The sequence below is a fragment of the Danio aesculapii genome, chromosome 9, assembly GCF_903798145.1.
Source record: "Danio aesculapii chromosome 9, fDanAes4.1, whole genome shotgun sequence".
NCBI classification, from domain to species: domain Eukaryota; kingdom Metazoa; phylum Chordata; class Actinopteri; order Cypriniformes; family Danionidae; genus Danio; species Danio aesculapii.
This window is the reverse complement of record NC_079443.1, coordinates 50,588,274-50,614,119: the sequence shown is the minus strand read 5'-3', so window position 1 is coordinate 50,614,119 and position 25,846 is coordinate 50,588,274. Positions and strand designations below refer to the sequence as shown.

Sequence of the window (25,846 nt, the reverse complement as noted above, 5' to 3'; positions counted from 1 at the left end):
ATGGTTACAGGTTTTCAGCATTCTTTAAAATATCTTCTTTTGTGTTCAGCAGTAGAAAGAAACATAAACAGGTTAAAACAAGTAAAGAATGAGTAGACAATGACAGAATATTCAGTTTTGGGTCAACTATCCTATTAAATTGACCTTAAATTGGCTGGCATTGTGTTAAAGTGGACATTCAAGATGCATGGATGTGACTGACATCAAAGACTGGAAGGGGGATTTTAATTAATCTACTACCTATAGATGAAAGACTTCCAATCAAATGCAATAAAGGTTGAAAGGTTGTTTATGGGGAGAAAAAAATATTCATTCACACCGCCTCCTAGTGGCTCAACACTGCACATGTTTCATAATCTTTACCTGAACACAGATCAGTTTACTAGTTTGTAGGCTTTTTAATGAAACATTAGGTTTTTTTTTCCATAGTGGTCTTTAAAAGGTCTTAAATTTGACTGAAACCTGTAGAAACCCTGCGATGTTGTTGTAGATCAGTGAGGTGTGTGTGTGTGTGTTTTTTGCTGACTGAAAGCGGCAAGCCAGAGTGTTCAGCGTTTCCTCTAGGATTTTTTTCCAGCTGTGGCGGCAGACTGTTGGGCCTTTTACACAGATCTACCAACTACATGTGGCGTTATTTCAATAACAAATGTTGTGAGCGCAGTATTAGAAGTCGAGAGCGCATTCATGTAATACGAGCATGCGCTAATTTCCTCTGTTCGTGCACAACTTCTAGCGCACCCTCAAATATACGTGGCTCAAGTGCAGATTATCTTGTGCGCTCTCAAATAAAGGCTCCTGAAGTGCGATTTAGTACGTTTATGTAACAAGTATGTCTTCAACATTCATTAAATTTACAAATATTTCACATTTACAAGTTTCTTTTTAAGCAATGTAAAATTTAACATGTCAAAAAAAGCTTCTAAATCATTACATTTACGCACATCTTTTCAGTTTCAGGTCTCTTCTCAATTGTGTGTGGTGCGGTATTATTTAGTCGACTCTGATTGTGTGTGATTTGGAGCACGGAGCAGTCTGGCGAAATGGTAAAGAAAGCTGATCCTGATTGGTCCTCGTGCGTGCATTCAAAAATGCTGATTGGCTAACAGAAAGAACCTTATAGAGCCAAGCTAGAGTTCAACTTTGTAGATAAACTATTTTTGTTTTTAAATAAAAAGTCTTCAAATGTAAACAACGTATACAAAAACATCACACAATGTAAATAAGATGTGATTTTATTAAGAATATGTGAATAACTCAATTTTGACAAATGCAAAAAAAGGAGCCAAGGAACATATAAACAGTAGCATTTCATGCTGAATTTCTCATCCATCACTCAAACCAGAGAAAGAGAGAGTGCTTATATTTCACATTTCATTTTTGGTCTCTCGTTGCTAAGCAGCACTAATCCATCACATAATTGGGATTATTAAATTTCGCCACTGAAATAACCTCCAACACAGTGACCGCGCAGCGACAAACTGAGAGCCGTTTCAAAGAAGACATTTTAAAGAGGAAAATAATAGCCCTTCACACAAAAAACTACACTATTCGGCCCTTTAATAACAGCAGTAATTAGTATTTGGAAGACAATGTCTTAATAACCGACTGCAGCATGACTGAGTTTATTTATATATATGCTGAATGAAAGGAAAATTGGAGGTTTTTTTGAGAGGTCCTGCTTTAATGAGGAGATGCTCCAGTTTTTTCTTGTGCAGTTTGTTTTTCCTGCATTGAGAGACTTTTCTGACCCTCTGGCACATCCTCTCATGTTTTTACTGCTGCTGAAATTGCCACGAGATACGTTTCTTATAGGCAGACCCCCCGATTCACCCACCTCAGTGTCTCAATGCATTCATTTCATGCCAAGCAAATGGAACATGAATCGATCTGCCAAAATGTCCTTCAGCAAAAGTTATTTAATCTCAAAGGGTCCCTGAAGTTCTCTTTGGCTGGACGGGAATAAAACTCGCTGCTTCTCCCTGTGTTTTCTGCCAGGAGGAGCAAAGTATTTTGGCAGAGGAAGAAGGAATCGTTCAAGTGCCATTGGAGGGACATTACAAGTATGGACTGCATTTTTCTTAACTCACAATAGCAATACTAGTTTTTTTTTTTTGATGGTTTATTAAACATTCAGAAGCTCATACAGTTTTTATACTGTACTAAACTTGCTTGTTTGTTTTTGTGTCAGAATTAAAATGTGATTTCTTCCACAGAATGTGAATATAGTGAATTTAAATAAATAAATAAATATATTTAAATAAATATTTAAATAAATATAGTTTAAGATAAATGATTATAAAAAGTTAAAAGAAGAAAAGAACCATTTTGTTTAATAGGTTTGTGGCTAAATATATATTTAAATCGCAATTATTTAGTATTTTGGGGACAAAATGTGATACTTAAATGGAGTATTTTAATGTTAAGGTAGATTGGGTAAGCTAAATTGCCTGTAGTGTATGCCTGTGAATAAGTGTGTTTGGATGTTTCCCAGTGAAGGGCATCCGCTGTGTAAAACATATGCTGGATGTTGACGGTTCATTCCACTGTGGCGACCCCAGATTAATAAAGGGATTAAGTTGAAAAAAGAAAATGAATGAATGATATATAAATATATATACAGTTGCAATTAGAATTATTAGCACCCCTGTTTATTTTTCCCCCAGTTTCTGTTTAACTGAAAGCAGATTTTTTTTGTAACACCTTTCTAAATAGTTTTAATATCTCATTTCTAATAACTGATTTAATTTATCTTTGCCATGATGACAGTAAATAATATTTGACTAGATATTTTTCAAGATTTTATTTATTTTAATGTGCAATTTAAAGGCTTAATTACAGTTAATTAGGTTAATTAGGCAGGTTAGGTTAATCAGGCAAGTCACTGGATAACAGTGGTTTGTTGTAGCCGATCAAAAAAAGTATTATTTTTTAAAGGGCTGTAAATATTATTCTTTAATGTTAATCTATAATATTTAAAGTTTTTACATTGTTAAACATATATACATATATACATAAAGTTGTAACCCTGGGGGTGTTACAGACTGTACCAAAAAAAAAGGTGAAATTACAGGAGTTTTCCAGGAGAAATAACAAAACGGGATGGTTGCGGGAGATTGGTCTGAAATACGGGTAAAAACAAGAGTATTGGCAGCTATGCTTACCAGTTTAATAATTATTTGTTCAGCTGTAGTTAGAAATTGGGCTGTTTTAATCTTCAAAGGACTTATTATGCTGTCCTGTCACCATCGTGTGGATAGATAATATCAACCGTCTTTGGTCAGCTCAGTATGGCAGGCTAATGGCCACCGACGCGCTGTCTCTCAGAAATTATAAATATTTTAAATAGACACTATCCTTATAAATAAACTTTATAGAGTTGCAATCTAAACAACTACATTCTCGGCTAAAAAAGCCTCAAAAGTACATTATGTTGTCCAACAGCAGGAATACTTGTCAAACTGTAGAGTGTCCTCTGTTAGTTGCTGTATGTGGGCGGAGTAATACTCAAGGCTGAAGGGTTAAGAGGCTGGACCAGTACTGTTATTGCAGAATATCGCACGGCCAAGCTACCAGCCTCTCAGATTCAAGAACCAGACAGAACTGTTGTAAACGTGTATGTGTATATATAAATATATATATAGTGAAAAATTTACAAAATTAACATAATTTGGGAAATATTTGAAAAATAATACACATTTTACTGGATGGCTAATAATTTTGTGTTCAGCTGTATGGAACAAACATGAAAATGAAATGTATGATTAGGTGGAAATCAGACTTTTTGATTGGTTTTTAAAAAAATGTTTTAGTTTATGTTTTTTCTAAATTGTTCTAAAATGTCATAGAGTGAACAGTAACAATAGTTTAAACACTATAAATATTGTCAGGTATATTTAAAACAAGAGCCATTTGATGGCGCATTAACAGACTGTATTTAAGAATCCAATTTTACTGCATAATTGTCAGGTTTTATCCATTTGTTCTCAAAATCATTTTTAATATAATTTTTTTTTATAATATTCGAGAATTAAATAAGATCACGTCTTAATAAAAACAGCTCAAAATATATGTCTTGCTTTATTTGACATCAGTGGATTCATTATGCTCAATAAAAATATGAATGAATCTTGATGTTTCATTTTCACGAATGATATTTGCAAGTGAATTTTTTCTTGCGTTTAATATAATTCCTGCTTTTTTAAAAATTGCTTTTCTAAATTTGATTTGTTGCTGACACAAAAATGGGACATCTTTTATTTGACTCACATACAGTGTACACTGTAAAAAGGGATTATCTACTTTAAAAATAAGTGAGTAAACTTGCTGTAACTTAATTTTTATAATTATGCACAACAAGTTTACTTCAAGCAAAGTCAACTAATCATTTTTACAGTGCTGTATATACATGATAATAGATAAAGATCTTTACAATGTATACTAGAAAAATTATTCAGTGGAGTCAAGATAGAAAAACATCTGTGAAATCTACATCAGATGTCTGTACTGATCACACACACACTGTAAGAAAATATTGAATCAAAATGTCCCAATAAATGTCTTTTATTTTATTTTTACTATAATGCATTCTAATATGTTCATTGAATTTTAACTTTATTTTTTATTATAGAATTTTTTTTCATTTTAGTCAGTTTAGTTGATGTAAGGTCAAATGACCTGTGAAGTAAAATTGATTCAACATAAAAATTTCAAGTAGCAACCATGGAAGCAGCTAAAGCAACCATATTTCACGGTGCACATGAGAATATTAATGTCAGGTTTCATGTTATGTTTACGATGTTTGCATTGGATATTTTCAGAGATGATCCTTCTACTGTCAACATTACTGATGAGATGTCCAAAGGCTCCTTTGGAAGTACTTGGAATACCATCAACTCCAAAAATGATCCAAACACCAAAAGGTTCTTATTCATTTCCATATGATATAATTAAATATAAAAATATAATTAACTGTTTCTATATTTTGTGTATTGTATTTTATATTTATTGTGTATTTGCCAGCTTATAATATTTTTTTGCTGTAATTTATAACACCAATCTAGACAATAATCCCTAAAACTAACAAACATGTCAATTAAAGTCACTTTCTTTTATATTTTTCAACATAAGAGGTTGTTGGAGGAAAGATCAAGGTCCAATAATGCAATTCAAATGCATAAATAAATGGGGAAAAACATGAATCACAAAGTAGGGAAAACTATATTTTTTACTATGTGAAGTTTATTTATAAACTAATTTTGAGAGGATCGCATGCTTATGATTGCTTGCAGCTGGTCCCGCATTATATGATTCACCAATCAGACGACTCCTAAGCCACTATAAATGCCCTAGGTTTCATATCACAGTCATTTTCTTTTTGACGAATACCCCCTTCCACTTCCTCCTTTCCTAGATGGGTGGCACAGTGGCCCAGTGGTTAGCACTGTTGCCTCACAGCAAGAACATCACAGCCTACGTTTCTGTGCGGAGTTTACACGTTCTCCTCGTGCTCACGTGGGTTCCCCCGGGTTCCCCAGTTTCCTCCCACCGTCCAAAAACATGCAACTTAAGTTAATTGACTAATCCAAATCAGCACCATAGACATGCTCCTAGAAAAGCAGTTATCTCTTAAGAGCAATCACTATCTGTTCATTAACTACTACAGCAGGGGAGTTCTCGAGATCTACCTGAGCTCAAACTCCCCTCTCGCCTTGCAACGGGAGGGAGCCCCGGGCTTGAGGATCTTATGAGCTCAGGGCTGTCTCCCTTGCATGCCAAACAAGCTTTATAATCAATCATCAGCTAAGTGAACTCTTGAAATGCAGCATATATAAAACTTCCATCACATACATATTTAATTCACAATAAAGAAATAAACATACATAAATTAAGCATTTGTACTGCACTCATCCAAAATGAAACAGCAGTCATAAATGTGTCATTTAGCTAACTTACAATCTGCAAACACAAAGAAAAAATACTTCAAATATACTTCAAAAGGGCTTTTCACACTTGAAATAGTAGATTTCACATTTCATGCTGTTCATAATTTACAAAACTATAAACAGCATATAACTATAACTATAACTATGACCCAAACTATAACCTTGAAATCACAATGAGCCATTTTATAAAGTAATAAATGTGAGAGTTGGCTGAGAATTTGACAGATAACTCTTAGAAAAAGGCGTGAATCATGTCTATCATTATTTATTAATCTTTGCCCAGAACTAATTTTAATAAGTCAAGCCCAAATCAGAAGTTGGGACAGTATGGAAAACGCAAATAAAAAACAAAGTAGTGATTTCTAAATTTACTTTGACTTGTATTTCATTGCAGACAACACAACAAGTATTATTAATATGTTCCATTGCTATTCCTTTTCACAACACTTAAAAGACGTTTAGGGGCTGAAGACACCAAGTGATGAAGTGTTTCAGGTGTAATTGTGTTCCATTCCTCCAGCAAACAAGTCTTAAGGTGGGCAACAGTATGGGGTCTTCGTTGTCGCATTTTGCAATTCATAATGCGCCACACATTCTCTATTGGAGACAGGTCAGGACTGCAGGCAGGCCAGTCAAGTACCTGTATTCTCTTCCTCCGCAGCCAGGACTTTATAATGTGTACAGAATGTGGTTTTGGGTTGTCTTGTTGAAATATGCATGGGCGTACCTGAAAAATAAGACAGCATATTGTGCTCCAAAACTGTACTTTCCAGCATTAATGGTGCATCACAGAAGTGCAAGTTACCTTCGCCAAGGGCACTTACACAACCCCATACCATGACAGACCCTGGCTTTTGGACTTGTTGCTGGTAAAGGTCTGAATGATCCTTTTTTCTTTGGTCCGGAGCACACGGCTCCATTTCTCCAAAAAAGATTAATCTGACCACAGTACACATTTCCACTGTGTGATGATCCATCCCAGATGCCTCCGAACCCAGAAAAGTTAATGGCGCTTCTGGACACTGTTAACATAGGGCTTCCTTTTGGCACAGTACAGTTTTCACTGGCATTTGTAGATGTAACTATGTATAGCGGTACTTGACAAAGGCATCGGAGATCACACAGATTCAGCTTAGGCTTCGCACTTGTCCTTTATGCACTGAAATTCCTCCAGATTCCTTGAATCTTTCAATGATGTTCTGCACTGTTGAAGGTGAAATATCCAAATGTCTTCCTGTCTTTCTTTGAGGAACATTGTTTTTAAACATTCAATAATTTAATAATTTTCTCACATGTTGGTTGTCAAACTGGCAATCATCTGCCCATCTTTACTCCTAAAGGACTAGACCTTTCTTGAATGCTCCTTTTGTACCAAATCATAATTACAATCACCTGTTGACATCACCTGTTTCAAATCACATCACTATTTAACCAATTTACCTGATTACTAGTCCTAAATTGTTCCTGTCCCAACTTTTTTATAATGTGTTTCAGGTCTGAATGACAGGAAAGGATGTATATTTACAAAATAAATGAAGTTGACGAGACAAAACATAAACTATTTTGTGTTCATATTGTCTGCAGTGAAATACACGTGACAGTAAATTTGGAAATCACTAATTTTTTATTTGATTTTCCGTACTGTCCCGTCTTTTTCTGATTTGGGCTTGTTGTAACTCATTATTTGATCATTTATTTTTTATTCAGTATATTTACGTTCTTTCTAAACAGTATACGGTATCTGTCTTTGCAGCTTAAAAATGTTTACTCTGATCATGAATGTTTGAAAACACATGTATAGGCATATTAAATACAGTATTAGTCAGTTTTGTTGTCCTTTAACACATTTTGATGTAATAATTGATTATTTCTCTTTTCTTAGCCCGGTTCCCTGAGCTGAAAGCTGCTGATCCCCAATGGTAAGCACATCAGATTGTTCTCAAAACAGTATCCACGTCACTACAGGATCTCATCTCTATCATTTCTTTGCATGGCAACAACTATTTTATTACCAAATTGGCAGCGTTTGACGGATTTGATTGTAATCCATCTGGAAGAGACGTTTACCATTATGTGTCTCTCCAAGAATGTTGGAATTCACCCCAACATTTTCCATGCCGTTAGTCAGTGGAAAACAATAAATCATTCACATCTCTCTGCAAGTGTCAGACAAAGATAGACAGCATGTGATGATCGTCTTTTGTTGCTGTGTTTGTTTTTCTACTCAGACTAGAAAAATGTCTAATCAACTGTGAGCTTTTTAAGTGTGAATGCGTCCAGTCTGCTGCCTGATTAACACAACTGAACATGGATTATTATTATTATCATGGGCTTTATCAGTGGTTATCAGCTGATAGATATGGGCCAGTAGGGGCCTTCTGCACCTACTGGTAGGCTCAGAAGGCTGTTATCATCCATCCACATGGTTAATCAGCTATATTAATAAAGACTCCAGATCCAGATCTGTGTTTACATTACTGTGATGGTTGGGTTTAGGGTTGGGGTAGACGTCAATAAAATACAATCAATAGAAAATTTAATAAATAATATAAATAATTCTCGTTAACTTCTGGCTACAGTCATATGTGATCTATACAGCGCATGCAGAAAGTATTCATAGCGCTTCACTTTTTCCACATTTCTTTATGTTACACCCTTATTCCAAAATGGATTAAATTAATTTATTTCCTCAAAATTCTACACACAATACCTCATAATGACAATGTGAAAAGAGTTTTTGAAATTGTTGAAAATGTATTAAAAATAAAAAACCTGAAAACTCACATGCACATCAGTTTTCACAGCCTTTGCTCAATACTTTGCTCAATTACAGCCTCAAGTCTTTTTGAATATGATGCCACAAGCTTGGCACACCTGTCTTTGGGAATTTTTGCCCATTCCTCTTGCAGTACCTCTCAAGCTCTATCAGGTTGGATGGGAAGCGACGGTGTACAGCCATTTTCAGATCTCTCCCGAGATGTTTACTAGGATTTAGGTCTGGGCTCTGGCTGGGCCACTTAAGGATATTCACCGAGTTGTTGTGAAGCCACTCCATTGATATTTTGGCAGTGTGCTTTGGGTCATTGTTCTGCAGGAAGATGAACCGTCTCCCCAGTCTGAGGTCAAGAGCACTCTGAAGCAGGTTTTCATTCAGGATGTCTCTGTACATTGCTGCATTCATCTTTCCCTCTATCCTGACTAGTCGTCCAGTTCCTGCTGCTGAAAAACATCCCCACCGCATGATGCTGCCACCACCATCCTTCACTGTAGGGATGGTATTAGCCTGGTGATGAGCGGTGCCTGGTTTTCTTCAAACGTAACGTCTGACACTCACTCCAAAGAGTTCAGTTTTAGTCTCATCAGACCAGAGAATTTAGTTTCTTATGGTCTGAGAGTCCTTCAGATACCTTTTGACAAATTCCAGGCAGGGAGTGGCTTCCGTCTGGCCACTCTAGCATACAGGCCTGATTGGTGGATTGCTGCACAGATGGTTGTCCTGTAAGGTTCTCCTCTCTTCACAGAAGAACACTGGAGCTCATACAGAGTGACCATTGGGTTATTGATCACCTCCCTGACTAATGCCCTTCTCCCCCGATCACTCGGCTTAGATGGCCAGCCAGCTCTAGGAAGAGTCCTGGTGGTTCCAAACATCTTCCACTTATGGATGATGGAGGCCACTGTGCTTACTGGAACTTTCAGAGCAGCAGAAATTTTTCTGTATACTTCCCCAGCCTTGTGCCTCAAGACGATCCTGTCTCAGAGGTCTACAGACAATTCCTTTGTCTTCATGTTTGGTTTGTACTTTGACATGCACTGTCAACCCTGGGACCTTATATAGACAGGTGTATGCCTTTCCAAATCATGTCCAGTCATCTGAATTTACCACAGGTGAACTCCAATTAAGCTGCTGAAACATCTCAAGAATGATTAGTGGAAACGGAATGTACCTGAGCTCAATTTAGAGCTTCACAGCAAAAGCTGTAATGTATGATTTTAAAGAAGGCGTGGCACCCAACCACACCCCTAAACCCAACCGTCATTGGTGGATAAACCAATTGTACTAAATTGTATGAATGAGATTGTACTAATTCATATGAATAAGCCACTTAATGAAAAATTTATAAATTGCCAAAATTGCTAGTTTCCTCAGGCTCCAGTTTTATGTTGATCATATTAAAACAAAGTAAACAATCTAAAGTTGTTGTTTTTAAGTTACATATACTATGATTTTACCAATCTGGCCCACTTGGGAATAGATTTTCCTCACTGTGTCCCCTGAGCTAAAATGAGTTTGACACCCCTGGTTCAAAGTAAGATATTGTCTGGGTTGGTGTATATGATGCTACAAAAACCTTGTAATAAACTGCCAGTACATTTTCTGTTAATGTACAGACTTATATCTCTACATATTATTTCTTATACATTATATTATTTCAAACTACTAAAATGTCAATAAAAGTCACTTTGTTTAACTGTAGAGTTGAATTTTCAACACCAAAAGTCGACAGAGCAGAGATCAACATCCCATAATGCAATTCACAACCGTAAATAAACCGAAAACACTTGTAAATCACAAAAACTGTTAAATACCAGATATTTTTTACAGTGTATCCAAAAAAAAAACCATACAGCGATGAAAGGCTCATTTTTTCAGCTGTGATGTATTAATCTCAGTTTCAAAACATTGACACTTACAGTATGACTGGTTTTGTGGTCCAGGGTCACACGTGCATAACATGTTACATTGCGGAGAGGAAAACATTATATGTGGGTAAGTTAAGTGACAAAAATATCTGGCAAAAAAGTCAAGTTACAGCTTGTGGGTTTTAATTTAATATGCATAACGAATCCATATAGAAATTGGCAGTGATGGTGCAATGTGAAACTACTGACTTGGGGTCAGTGCAAGTGGATGCATTATTCGTACTGTGTAAAACACCATAAATATTTAAATTGCATTGCAAAATATACACATTTATACTGCTTAGTTCATCAGCTGCGGTTATCATGGTAAAAACATGTTCTCATCTATAACTATTATAGTTACACTGTATAAAATATGCATAAATGAGCAGTTTTCCATATTTTGTGATTCATGTTTTTATCTTTATTTTCCCCCATTTATTATTGAATTGCATTATGGAACTTTTATTTTTCTTACAACAACTTTTAACCTTGAAAAGTTCGAAAAAGTGACTTTTATGAACATTTTTAATAGTTTTAATAGCGATACATTGTCTGTGTTGGTGTTGTATATAACCCTACAAAAACCTTGTAATAAGCTGCCAGTACAACTTCAATATATGGTCTCTTATACATTATTTCAAACTATTAAAATGTCAATAAAAGTCACTTTGTTAAATTGTAGAGTTGAATTTTCATCATCAAAAGTCGACAGAGCACAGATCAACATCCCATAATACAGTTCACAACCGTAAATAAAAGTAAAACATTTAAAATACGGAAACTGTTCATTAAAAACAAAAAATAAATAAATAACCTTTAGTCGTAGCAGATTGACATTCTCACTCTGCACGTGTCATCAGAGGGGGAAAGCCCCGCCCACTAGTGACCATCTCTCCCTCATTAGCATATTACGTTAATCTTGTTATTGAGTCTGCCACTATGCTGACACATATGCATTTGTAGCTCCGCCCTCTTCTGAAAAGAGCACAATCTCATTTGAATTTAAAGCGACAGTCACCAAAACTCCACAACTAGCATCAAAGCCTAAAAGGGTCAATTTCAGAGAGTTATAACACATTATTTGTATGGTATTTAGAGCTGAAACTTCATATACACACTCTAGGGACATCAGAGACTTATTTTAGATCTTGTAAAACAGGGCTTAATAGGTCCCATTTAAGTTGTTATAGACATAGTGTTTAGGCAAATTGAAGAGTCAAGCTAAATTAAATGTGGCATTATACTTGTAATTGTCAGGCTTTGGGGTTTATTTAAAAGGAAATTGTTTTAAAGCGCTAAATAAAAAGACGACACCTCCATGGGCCAATTTATATGCGCATATTTAATAAGACAACTTTAGTCCTCTGGCTACCGTAAAATAGTAGTAGTAATAATAATTTTAATAATTATAAGAGGGCTGCACGGTGGCACAGTGATAAGCACGTTCCTCTCACAGCAAGAAGGTCACTGGTTCGAGCCTCGGCTGGGTCAGTTGGCATTTCAGTGTGGAGTTTGCATGTTCTCCGCATGTTTGCGTGGGTTTCCACGGGGTACTCCGGTTTCCCCCACAGTCCAAAGACATGTGGTACAGGTGAATTGGGATTAAATTGCCTGTAGTGTATGTGTGCGAATGAGTGTGTTTGGATATTACCCGGTGATGGGTTGCAGCTGGAAGGGCATCCGCTGCGTAAAATGTATGCTGGATAAGTTGGCGGTTCATTCCGCTGTGGCGACTTCAGATTAATAAAGGGACTAAGCTGAAAATGAATGAATGAATGAATGAATAATTGTAAGAAAATAGAAAGGTAATGCTGACTCGCAGGGGAGTTTCAGTCAAAACCTTGAAACAAGATCCATTTCTTTGAGTTTTATTCACCAATGCCAGTACATAACTCTCATGGTATCAGACTGCTTTCTATTCATAAATGCATAAAGACAGATCAAACAAGTGAATCAATAAAACTGCACAAACAATACTCCATGAATAAACACTACAAGAAAACATAACTCACATTTGCACGCAGCCACAACACCATATGAGGAGTCCAGAGCAGTGAAAGACAAGAGCATAGCTGTGAAGCTGCAGTCATACTGGGCTTTACCTCCCATAGACTTCCATTCATACGCACGCGAATGCGTCAGACCGGAAACGCGGGGTCATGCGTCACGTTTCGCAGGTCGCTGCGGTGCAAAGTTCAAGCTTGGTGAACTCTGACCTGCGAAATCGCATCACTTGACTGCATGAGACCCATCGAGGATCAAAACAGGACCTCTCTGGACAGAAATTTAAAACATGGAGCAATCGCTCACTTTTTTTAATGTCTAATCATCTTGTTTAATCCCGCCCCTTTTCGCAGAGCCGCACGACAGAATTTCGCATGCTCAAACTCTAGTGTGACTGCAGCTTTACTCTGAAGCCACATTACTTAAAGGGGCTGATGATTAGGGTGATAAGGTGCAGCTGTGAACCATGTGGTAGGCCTTCAACGAGTGTGTCAGAGAGATTCAGCAAACAGTGGGCAGGGCTAATAATAGGCAAATAATGATAATAATAAAGGGGTGACAGGGTGGCTCAGGGGTTAGCACTGTTGTCTCACAGCAATAACATCACTGGTTCGAGTCCCGGCTGGATCAGTTGGCATTTCTCAGTGGAGTTTGCATGTTCTCCCCGTGTTAATGTGGGTGCTTCGGATTCTCCCACAGTCCAAACACATGCGCTACAGGTGAATTGGATGAACTAAATTGGCCGTAGTGTATGAGTGTGTGTGTGCATGTGAGATTATGGGTGTTTCCACAGCTGGATAGGTTGATGGTTCATTCCGCTGTGGTGACCCCTGATAATTAAGGGACTAATCTGAATGAAAATGAATGAATAATTATAATAATAATAATAATAATAATAGTTATTATTATTATTATGATAACCTTTAGATATCTAACATAAACTAATAATAAATGTAACATAAACAAAAGATAAAATATAATAATTCTGTTTTTCTCTCATTTTCTCCAGCAGAACACACGAGGAGGGTTGATGGAAAGAAGAGGAGACATGAGGATCTAGCATTTTCTGATTCACTGTGTTTACACACACACACACACACACACACACACACACACACACACACACACACACACACACACACACAGTACCTAGCTTTATAGAATTCTATTGTTTTCATGGGAACAGTCCACAAAAAAATAAAAAGGAAAGAGACACTTTTATTTTTGAGCTGAACTGGTCCTACAGCTATAAATAGTGCATATTATAATCGCTTCAAACTAACATGTCCACAAATCCCTAATGTTAATTCTAAAGCTAAAAACCTTTCATATTTGTGTTAGTTTTATGACCAACTTTTTCAACAATTTTTGTCCTTTAAGTATGTCTAGTTTACAAGTAATCGCGCACATATAAACACTAATAACCAACCCAGGCTCATTCTGATTATGTACCCCTATATACATTTCTGGAGAGCATGAAATACAGGAGCTACGTTTTTTTTGCAGTCACTGTTTTCGCGAATCCACCAGAGACTGCTGTGTACGCTTTTTTAGATCTCAAGTTTCTCTCGCGAGTCCTATTTGCACCTGCTGTTCTTGCATAATCCACCAGAGGTCACTGTCGACTGACCCATCCTCCCTCCTCACTAAACCCAAACAATAGTGTTTTAAAAAGTCCTGATTGACCCGATCACCCACTTCCCTAAACCCAACTGCAGTGTTTTCAAAAGCAATCCAGAAAAAGAAAATCCCTCGCCTGATTTTTACCACGTTTTCAAATTTTACCACATTCTCACCCTGTTATTTACTTTTTCATTTTATTTTATTTTTTAGCTTTTGTTTTTGTATTACCTGCTTTCTGGAAGCGTTCTTCGCCAGACTCAAACACTGTTATCCTGGTCAACTCCTCTCTGCGTCTTAAGTACACCGACTTCCATGTTAAGCTACTGGACAAATTGGTAACCGCAGAAAAGCCGTCCATACGGAGGTAAGCGCTCAGCTGGTAAGCACGAAAATAAATGGTGTCGTACCATCACGTAGCATTCAATTTAGAGATGAAATGCAGCCATATGTACTTCTGGCTACATAATTTGCACTCTCCGGAAATGTATATAGGGCTATGTTTTATAATGAGCCTATATTGCGTTCAACACCTCAGCTCCTAGTCTCGTCTTGTGTTTCAATATTTTTAAAGTAGATCACATTGCTAAGCTTGTAGCTTCTAGATGTAAAGCCTGTATATAAATAATAGTAAAACCAGCAAATAACGCAGACATTGATTGTTGTGTAAAGATGAGGAGAAAACGTGGAGAAATCTGAACTCATTTTAAACTTTTCTTTTTAAATGCTCTCTGAAGTGTTTTATATGTTTTGTATTTTTTCAAAAAAAGTGTTTCCGCTCAACTTATAGTTCACTAGGTAGGTACATTTTTAAACTAATGACAATATCTACACTACCTGACAAAAGTCTTGTCGCCTATCCAAGTTTTAGGAACAACAATTAATAACTTGACTTCTAGTTGATCATCAGAAGTGGCTTATATGAAAGGCAAAGGCCTCTAGATTACGCTTATTTTACCAAAATAAAATATGATCATGCCTTGATTCTTAATGATTTAATTAGGACAGTAAGGTCTGACTTTGCTTAGACAAAAGTCTTGTCACTGAACAGAAATAATGTCCAGTATAGAATATAAAGTCATGCTGCAGTGGAATGAATGAATGAATATTGCGTCTGACTCCATCATGAGCTTGGAGGACTGCATCCATACATCTCTGCAATGACTCAAATCACTGATTAATAAAGTCATCTGGAATGGCAAAGAAAGCGTTCCTGCAGGACTCCCAGAGTTCATCAAGATTCTCTGGATTCATCTTCAACGCCGCCTCCATCTTTCCCCAGACATGCTCATTAATGTTAATGTCTGGTGACTGGGCTGGCCAATCCTGGAGCACCTTGACCTTCTTTGCTTTCAGGAACTTTGAAGCGGAGGCTGAAGTATGAGAAGTAGGAATTTGCCCTCTCCTGTGGTTTGTAATGTAATGGGCAGCACAAATGTCTTGATGCCTCAGGCTGTTTATGTTGCCATCCACTCTGCAGATCTCTTGCACACCCCCATACTGAGTGTAACCCCAAACCATCATTTTTCCTTCACCAAACTTGACTGATTACTGTGTGAATCTTGGGTCCATGTGGGTTCCGATAGGTCTTCTGCAGTATTTGTGATGATTAGGATGCAGTTCAACACATGATTCATCAGAAAAATCGACCTTCTGCCACTTTTCCAAATGATCAACTAGAAGTCAAGTTATTATTAGTTGCTCCTACAATTGGAATTCATTATTAGAGCTGTTACGAATAGCATTTTAGCATTAAATTGCATGCATTACTGTTTTGTAAATCTTTGGGTGGTTTATCATGGAGATGAGGAAATTGTTCATGCAAATTAGCCCGTTTTGTATTGCTTTTCAGTATAAATATATAAGCCTTCTTAAAATATCTAGAGGCAAAATGTGTCAAAATTGAGCAACACGGTGGCTCAGTGGTTAGCTTTGTCACTTCACAGCAAGAAGTTGCTGGTTTGAGTCCCAGCTGGGTCAGTTGGCATTTTTGTGTGGAGTTTGCATGTTCTCCCTGTGTTGGCGTGGGTTTCCTGCGGGTGCTCTGGTTTCCCCCCACAGTCCAAACATGCGCTATAGATGAATTGAATAAACTAAATTGGCCGTAGTGTATAAATGTGTGTGAGAATGCGAGTGCGTATGGGTGTTTCCCAGTACTGGGTTGTGGCTGGAAGGGCTGCATAAAACATATGCTAGAATGGCGGTTTATTCTGCTGTTGCGACCCCCAGATGCATAAGGGACTAAGCTGAAGGAAAATGAATGAATGAATGAATGAATGAATGAATGAATGAGTAAGGACGTTTGTTTTTCTTAGCACATTGACAGAGGTTTATTATTGTTTTCTCACTTCATTTTGACACATTTGACCAATGTTAAGACATTTTGTATCCTGCATTTAAGAATAGTCAGATATTTGTGCTGGAAAACAAGTCAAAAACACAGCTAAATATATATAAATCTTTCTGACAGTAATCAAAATATTCACTACAGGATGTTGGATACTGTAAAACCCTTGGATAAGCAAACATTCTGCAGATACGTTACCATTTTTGCATTCATACAATTAAATCTTAATCATGAAAACAAATCTATTTAGCTATTAATATATGTTTTTGGCAATTATTTGTACTAAGAATGCTGCTTGTGTAAATATTATTTCCGTCTGACATATCAAGAGTTTACCTCTATTGTGAAGGCTGTATGTATGTTGATACTCACAATGCCAAAGTGTAGATGTGTTCATGTTAATAATGCTAGAGAGAGCAATCTGAAAGCATATCAGCTGCTGTCCCTCAAAATGAATGTCCGGGTGATTTATTTTTTTTGTATCTTTGTCTTCTTTTTTCTGTACTAAACATTATTAAATCAAAATAGGAAAGCAAATGATTTGTTAAATGTCGATCAATTTGTCAAAGTGAAGTATTTTGTCCTTTAAAAAATCATGTTCAGAAAAATAAACTTTATCGAAAATTTATAAAACAAGTTTATTTTTCTGACCACAGAGCAGAAACTTATTTAATTTTATTTTACTGATTTTATTAACATTTTATTTGAGGGTGTTTTTGTCTTGTTTTCCTGCACCCACTATATACTGTATACACAACCTGACAAAAGCCTTGTCGCCTGTCCAAGTTTTAGGAAAAACAAATAATAACTTGACTTCTAGTTGATCATTTGGTATCAGAAGTGGCTTAAAATGAAAGGCAAAGGCTGCTAGATTACGCTTATTTTACCAAAGTAAAATCTGATCATGCCTTGATTTTGAATTATTTCATTAGGACAGTAAGGTCTGACTTTGATTAGACAAAAGTCTTGTCACTTAACAGAAATAAAATCCAGTGTAGAATATAAAGTTATCGTGCAGTGGAAGATTCATCTTCAATGCCTCCTCCTCCATCTTACCCCAGACATGCTCAATAATGTTCATATCTGTGGACTGGGCTGGCCAATCCTGGAGCACCTTGACCTTCTTTGCTTTCAGGAGCTTTGATGTGGAGGCTGAAGTATGAGCGCTATCCTGCTGAAGAATTTGCCCTCTCCTGTGGTTTGTAATGTAATGGGCAGCACAAATGTCTTGATACCTCAGGCGTTGATGTTGCCGTCCACTCTGCAGATCTCTCGCACGCCCCCATACTGAGTGTAACCCCAAACCATGATTTTTCCTTCACCAAACTTGACTGATTTATATGGCAATCTTGGGTCTATGTGGGTTCCGATAGGTCTTCTGCAGTATTTGTGATGATTGGGATGCAGTTCAACAGATGATTCATCAGAAAAATCGATGTGTTGCTCTTACAACTGGGATCGATGACAAGACTTTTGTCAGGTGTTGTATGTATATGTATTTATCTTTTTTCATCAAACTTTAATGTGTCTCTATAAATATGGACTACTTTCCCTTTTCACAAAAAAAAGCAATAGAGTTTTCAATTGTGGGTCCAACAAATAATGATGTTGAAAGTTTTTTTTGCATGTTAAGATCATCATCAGATTGTTTTATCCTTTTAAAGACCTATAACTTGTATGTATTTCTAAGAAAGTAGACAAGAATATAATTTTAAATAATGCGAACTGTAATATTATTAGCATAACTGTTTGTAATGTTTTGCTTGTATGCATATTTGTTTTGTCTGGATCATATCTTCACACTCAGATGGTTTAATTTTGTTTAAACAAATATTTTCAGAGTTTGATTTTCAACGTTCATTCTGACTCAAGCTTTAGTCCTATTTATTACTGGAACAATGTGTCTAATTTCTGACTGCGTGTTGATGTTTCTGTAATTGAATGAACTATATTTCCTCTAAAGTGTGTGTGGTGTGACTTCTCAATCTTATAACAGTGTGCTTTAATTGTTTTCGGAGGATACTGGCATACGTTTCCGTCATTTGCACTTGTATTTCATGAACTGTGAGAGAATATAATTAGATTTTCTGAAGTTCTGTTCCTGCTGTTTCTTCTACAGTGAAATAAAAAGCTCTGCCGTGTGAATCTGAACGTGTCCTGCAGTATATCTCAAACAATTATTATCAAGGGGAAACTGCATAACACGACAGTCATATAAGAATCATCAGTCTGATAATAATTAATCACATTATGCTTTCTCACACTGACTGAGACTATTTCACAAACAAAATTAATGTCATCACTCTTTTTCTTAGAAAAATAGGCATAGAAAATATCAATTGCTGTTTATAAGCATTGTAAAAAGTTATAAACTATAACAGTTGGTTTATGATATGTCTGTGAAACAAAAATCATTGATATTACATATATATAATTGATCTATCAATCTATCTATCTATCCATCTATGCAAAAAACCTCTAAGTGTCTAAGTATCTAATTCCCATTGAAAATGAACATTTCTCTCACCATCTTTTGTTTATGTTAAGATATTTCACTTTAAAGACCAGGAAAAGGACTTATTTTTTGCCATACAAGGGATATTACTGAACATACACACAGGAGCCTGATAAAATTCTAATTTTAGAAGATTTTGCATGTAAACTCTTCATATATATATTTATATATATATATATATATATATATATATTTCTGTTTAACGGAGAGATGTTTTTCAACACATTTCTACGGTTATATGGTTGCAGCTGCAAGTTAAACAGAATTATTTATAAAATTACCCATTGTAAAAACAGTACTTGTACTGAGTATTATTTGTGTTATTTATTACCCAATAAATGATATTTTATTAACCTCTACCTTAACCCTAAACTCGACCCTCACAGCAATGTAAAAATATTAATGATGCTCTATATTGATGTGCTATGCCAAGCTGTATCCTATCTTTACCACAATAAAGTTTATGTTTGAGCCAAAAATTAACACTGTAAATGAAATATAAATTATGATAAGCATATGTTAGGCCAGAATATACATTCCTCAACTACAACAACACAGGTAAGCAGGCTACATACACCTAAAGAGCGCTGTAATGAAAATGACCGCGCTTTTTATTCAATCAGAAACGCTTTCTGCTTGTCAATCATTATGACTGCTTGCCGTTGCAGACATCGGATTTGCTGGTTGTATGTTTAGGGGCGGGGTTTGCAGAGCGGTACATTCGTATTGGCTAAGCGAGGTGGAGCAGAGGTGATATAGCTTAGCGCCTGAAGCTAACGCTGATTAGCTAGTTACTAAACATCAGTAACGTCGTCGAAGCTGCTATTGTTTGGTGGGCAAATGGACGATTCTGTGCTCTTTCTCCGATAAAGGTGAGTTGTTTTTGATGTTGTGATGGATTGTGTTACTGGGCGAAGTTTGTAAAACTTTTCCACCATGTATAAAAAAACGTTTTCTAGTGTAACATTAGGTTTGCAAGCTAACATTTGCTGTCGAAGAAACGCTGAAGTTAACGTTAGATGTAAACTCCATATTGTAGTTTTAGGCTATTGATAAAACTATTTGTCTTTTATGAGTTTAAGTACAATGAAAATGTTTGTTTTATTCAATAGTTGTCTGATAACATCTCCAAATTCCAAGTAAAGCTATTAATGTGAATGACATTAAGAATAACAAAAGTTTTCAGTTGATATAATTGTAAATCAGGCTTAGGCCTGTTGCAAGATTTTGTAACTTCTGTATTGGCTTTGTGAAAAATTAATATGAACCTATCTGAAAACACGGCACTTTTATTTATGCCAAAAAGGAGAATTATGTTTTTATTATTTTATTGAACTAAACAAAATGTATACTATTCACCTTATTCTCCGCGTATGAGTGGGCGCAGCCATTTGAATCATTTTGGCTCGAGACTTCCGGTTTCATTCAGTTCTATTCATTTTTAGACGTTAAAAACAGCTCTTAATGCTGCTTGTTGCAAACTGATATTTTCTTAATATATTATTTATACTTTGTCTGTATTGTCATGCAAACACTTGTTTGTAGAGCAAGTAGTTTGACCGTTTTCTGCCGTTTATTATTCCTAGTCATTTCTCCCACAGGCGGCTGAATCGGAAGTTCTAAAACAATCGCAAAAACGAGCGCACTTCCGCATTGAAGAATAAGGTCAATACAAAAAGTTTCTTTTACTAGAGTATTAAAGTTCATTGGGGAAGTGTTACAATTTAAAATGGCGAATAATGTGTAGTTTGGTACTGCTCTGCCATCCGTCAATACACTCTCTTAATATGCCATGAAGTGATTCTGAGGTTTTTCATTAGAAATGCTTTAATGGACATTGAGGTAAAGTTGGTTTTATTTGCGCACATTCGTTCAGTGACAACTTTGTGACATGCTCCTTATATTGTTTACCATGGTACTTTGAATATACGGTCTGAAATCACATACAAGTATGACGCCTGTTTCACACCGCAAGCGAAAGCAGCGCGTGCGCAGCGCGAATGAAGCGCAGAAACAGCGTGCAGGCTGTTTTGCAGGCAGCGTTTGCCTTTCACACCAGCTGCGTCTGTAGCGCGCAGCTCTTCGCGGCAACCTCCTTCTATGCTGTTTCTTTAACCTGCAAGTCTTTATTTTACAAATGATATAGATCATACAGTACTATCTGCTTAAGCTTTGCGAGGAGTGTAATTCATGTCTGGTGCGCTCAGAAGACAATCGCCTGTGATATCATGTCATTTGGGTTTTGATTGTCAGGTTGTTGTAGGAATAGTTATAATAATATTTATACAATATAGTTAAAATATTTATACATGATCAAACTAGTGTTACTTTCTCTGCTTCAGTAATGTCCAGCGGAAGAGTAACAGCTAAGGATGAGACGGACAAAAGTAATCAATGCATGCCCTTCTTTTATTTATATTCGTGTTGTCCAGTTCACAGTGCAAACAGCTCCCAGGTGGAATAACTTGAGTGAACATAAAACAAAGCCGAATAAAGCTTTCTTCCTCTGCTTCAGCTGCACAGCACACAGCGAGCTCACATCATCCAGCATGCGTGTGGAACTACACTACCCACAATACACTTCGCTATGGACTACAACTCCCGTAAGTAGCGGCCACATTCTATTTTTTTCTCCTCCAACACTAGTGTGAAATTTAAGCAAGACAGACTAAAATAGTTTTACTATTTAAAAAAGCTCAAATCTATCTTATGAAAGCTCTAATCTGTTTACAAGGACGCCGAAAAAACACGCGCTGCTTGCGGTGTGAAACAGGCTTGACTTGAAAACAACATTAGCACTATTCAGTTGACTGTGAACAATATTGCACTTTGATCATTGGCTGTGAATGTGATTCCACTATTTAGAATTTGCTAATAATACTTTTCTGAAATTACAGTTTATTATTGAGAAAGTCCGAGTGTGTTAAAATAAAACCTCAATTTATACTTACGATTGTTTATTTAAAGTTGCTTTAAAATGTCAGTATTGCATTACTTCCTAAATGTAAAACACTTACTTTTGCAATGCCCTATTTTTAATGTTATGATGAGACAACTGTTTTTGTCTGGAGTAAATTTTTCTGGAATTGTTCTTAAATGCAAATCTTTTTAAACCCAGAAAGAGTCGTACCTTATTGTATATAACTGAGGTAAAGTTGGTCTTACATTCACATATTCAGGGTTTCTCCTTAACAATATCATTTCAGAAAAGTATGTTTTGCAAATTCTAATTAGGGAGACCATATTATCAGCCAATGACTATCAAAGTACAGCATTGTTCGCAGTAAATTAAATGTTGTTTTGAAGTCATACTCGCATCCGATTTCAGAATGAATATTCAAAGTGGCATGGTAGACAATATGGGGACTGTCACAAGTTATCACTGCTCAAATGAATGAATGTGCTAATAAAAAAACCCAACTTTACCTCAGTTTGTATGTATTCTTAATTATTGTTGTTGCTGTCTTTTTATTGTTGTAAACTTATGCATTATAGAAAAGTGTCATTTCTATACTTAGAATTGTATCTGTTTTATAGTCTATCATTATTTCTTTCTTTCTTTTGTTTTTTTCTTTCTTTCTCTTTTGCTCCTTTCTCCCTCTCTCTTTTCTGCTCTCTTTCTTGCCTTCTTTATTGCTTTATTTCCTTTGTCTTTTTTGCCCTTATATACACACAGTTGATGTCAGAATTTAAGCCCCCATGTTTATTCCCCCCCAATATCTGTTTAACGGAGATTAAATAGATTTAATAACTGATTTCTAATAACTGATTTATTTTATCTTTGTCATGATGACAGTACATAATATTGTACTAGATATTTTTCAAGACACTTCTATACAGATTAAAGTGACATTTAAAGGCTTAACTAGATTAATTAGGTTAACTATATATGAAGGTTAGGGTAATTAGGCAAGTTATTGTATAACGATGGTTTGTTCTGTAGACTATCGAAAAAATATAGCTTTTTGACCGTAAAATGTTTTTAAAAAAATATGACCATTCTAGCCGAAATAAAACAAATAAGACTTTCTCCAGAAGAAAAAATATTCAAAAAGAAAAAAGAAAAAAATAAATAAATCAAAGGAGGGCTAATAATTCTGACTTCAACTGTATATGTTTAGTCAAAGTCTGGAATATCCTGGAATATCAGGATTTTTTGTTTTTTAATTTTCCCAAAACTGTCTCTGAAATTTAGTTTTCATTTATCAAAATGAAACAAAACTATTTTTGGGTTGGTGTTTTTTTTTTTGTTGTTGCCCGTTGCACCTATTGTGTTGTCTATTTCTTATTTACATTTCCTTATTTTCATGCTCAACAACATTTGCTCATTGCAATAATATATAAATAAATATATATATATACACACACACACACACACACACACACACACACACACACACACACACACACACACACACAGTATATATAAATTTAAAAAAAGAATAAAAAAAAAGAAAATGTATATAAATACAGTTTTGGTCAGTGAAAAAGAATTTGAAAATGGCTTAAAATATAGCTCTGAGTACTTGAATGCATTCTTCTTTTAAAAAAAAAATCACATTTGCTTTATATTGGGTTTTCTCTTTTTTTGGTTGGTAGCATCAGCTGACAACTTAGTCAGTTTAACGAATGGTGTTTTAAATGTTCGTAAGCTCTAAATGCTAAGTGTCTCTCAAAAGGACATTGAGGTATTATCTTGATAAATGTGTTGGATTCTTTAAGCATGTTGGCTTTTAAGTGAACTAAAAGATTGCCCACTTGCAGATTTTATATTGTGCATCAAAAAAAAAACAAAAAAAAAAAAAAACCCAGAATGATCCTGTTTGCTTTATCTTAGGTTTCCTCTTTTTGGTGAACAGATGGTTTGTAGCATCAGCTGACAGCTCAAATGCTCCCAGGACGGTCTGCATCTCTGGCATCGGTGCTGTTCTCTTCTTGTTGAAGGACTGGAGACATGCAGTCCCACAGTGGCCGACAGCGCTGGATAATTGACACGTTTCCACAAGGCTTTGGTGACTCTCGTCTTCTGTCAGTGTCATGTTAGACACGCTAAGGTAAGCAGGAGTGACACATCGGGCCACTAAAGTAAGTTCTCCTCAGGGATTATGGGGGAAGATCTATGTAAAAGGTACCTGGAGTCCAAGCTTCACTCTGAAATTTTGTGTTTGTGATACTGACAGATTGATTGATGCCATTCGACACGTGGCTATTTTGTTTGATTGCAATTGTTTCCCCACATGAATTGTGTTTGATTTGCAGGATTTGCTTGCATGTCAGTTTGACAAATAGTGTTTTAACTGCTCGTGAAGTCTAAGTGTTGAACGCCTCCCAAAGGGGACATTGAGGTATTATCTTGATAAATGTGTTGGATTTTTCTTTAAGCATGTTGGCTTTTAAGTGAACTAAAAGGTTGTCTACTTATACTCGCAGGATCTGTGCTTCAGTGTGTTGTGCATCAGGATTTTACATTGTGCATTGTGTTAATCACAATTGCAATGAATAAATAAAATATTGAAATGTATTAACAATTACTTAGGCCAAACAATATCTGACTGAAAAGAAAAAAGAAAAGCAGTTTTTTTTTTTTTTTTTTTTTTTTAGTATTTATGATTAGTGGTGAAACGCGTGACTATTGATTCATGATTCGTATGGATCACAACCAAGCGGCAACCTCCCGCTCTCCCTCGGGAAGCCAATACGGAAGTAACTGAAACTGCAATTTTCGCTAGTCCTGGCTCCATAATAGAGCAAATTTTAATTGAGCCCACTGTTAGAATGGCCAACTTTACAGCAGAAAAAAAGGTGTTTAGAGCCTGGTACAAAGAACGATTTTGGTTCATATAGCTATTATTACCCTCCATGACAACTGTGAGGGGGTGAATTTTTTTTATAACTCATTCATTTCCTTTATATTAGGTTATGTTAAGTTTGCATAATTAAGGGCGTGGCCACTTGAGTGACAGCTAGGTCACACTGGTCACCGTCACTTCACCTCAGCTAAATTGGGCAGATTAGCCACTGATCTCGGCATATTCATCGTATTTTTGTTTTGTTTTATGTGGCTTTACACAGTCAGCTGCCTTTTGGACTTATTTCTTACAATTATCAGATGATATGGGATGCTGTGTGCATTTAATTGTGCTCTCAAACCATTCACGTGGCCTCCGTTTCCCATGTGAGTAAAGTTATATACTTATACACCATCTCTATAAATGTTTGTTTTATTTAAGATCATTTATCATTAATATTTTTCTTTAGACCCGTAAAGCACTCCAGAATGTGACAAATTGATTAGCTGTAGGCTCTAGAACAGGCATCTGAAGCGTTATCATACAGTGTTATGCTGGAGTTCATCAATAGTCCTGCATTTACTAACACAGACTATATTTGAAGTGTTTGGAAGTAATTCGCGTTTTCCTCCTGTAGAAAAACGTCATAAGAACAATGTTTAGTGGCTCAATGTATTACTACAGTGTTTTTAAAAGTCTAAACACTTCATTAATATAGTGTACAGCCAAGCACATGTGGTCAGAACACAAACAAGTCGCAGGTAATAAAGTATCAAGCGTTTCTCCCAAAGTAAAGTCTGTCTGCCAGGTCTAAGCAAAGTGCCAGCAGGTGTGTGTAGCTCCGCTTACTCTCCGCCTCTTTGCCCTTGTTTGGTATCCCTCCGTGGGTGCGATGACGCGCGAACAAAATGGCGACGGTTGGCCGTGCCTACTTGTAGCTTCT

At 36.1% G+C, this 25,846-nt stretch overlaps 1 protein-coding gene across 2 annotated transcripts in view; it reads left to right on the top strand.

Annotated features, from left to right (window-relative positions):
- Window positions 1-15,946, top strand: part of slc4a10b (solute carrier family 4 member 10b) — a 164,788-nt gene extending 148,842 nt beyond the window's left edge. Inside the window, exons 24-27 of one of the 2 annotated variants that reach the window (XM_056465939.1) lie at window positions 1,996-2,060; window positions 4,818-4,919; window positions 7,825-7,861; window positions 13,645-15,946. In XM_056465939.1, coding sequence (XP_056321914.1) covers window positions 1,996-2,060; window positions 4,818-4,919; window positions 7,825-7,837 — 180 coding nt within the window. In that variant the 3' untranslated portion in view covers window positions 7,838-7,861; window positions 13,645-15,946. Of the gene's footprint in view, window positions 1-1,995; window positions 2,061-4,817; window positions 4,920-7,824; window positions 7,862-13,641 lie in introns of both variants that reach the window. The other variant, XM_056465938.1, reaches the window with a different exon arrangement.
- Window positions 15,947-25,846: the final 9,900 nt, after the last annotated feature.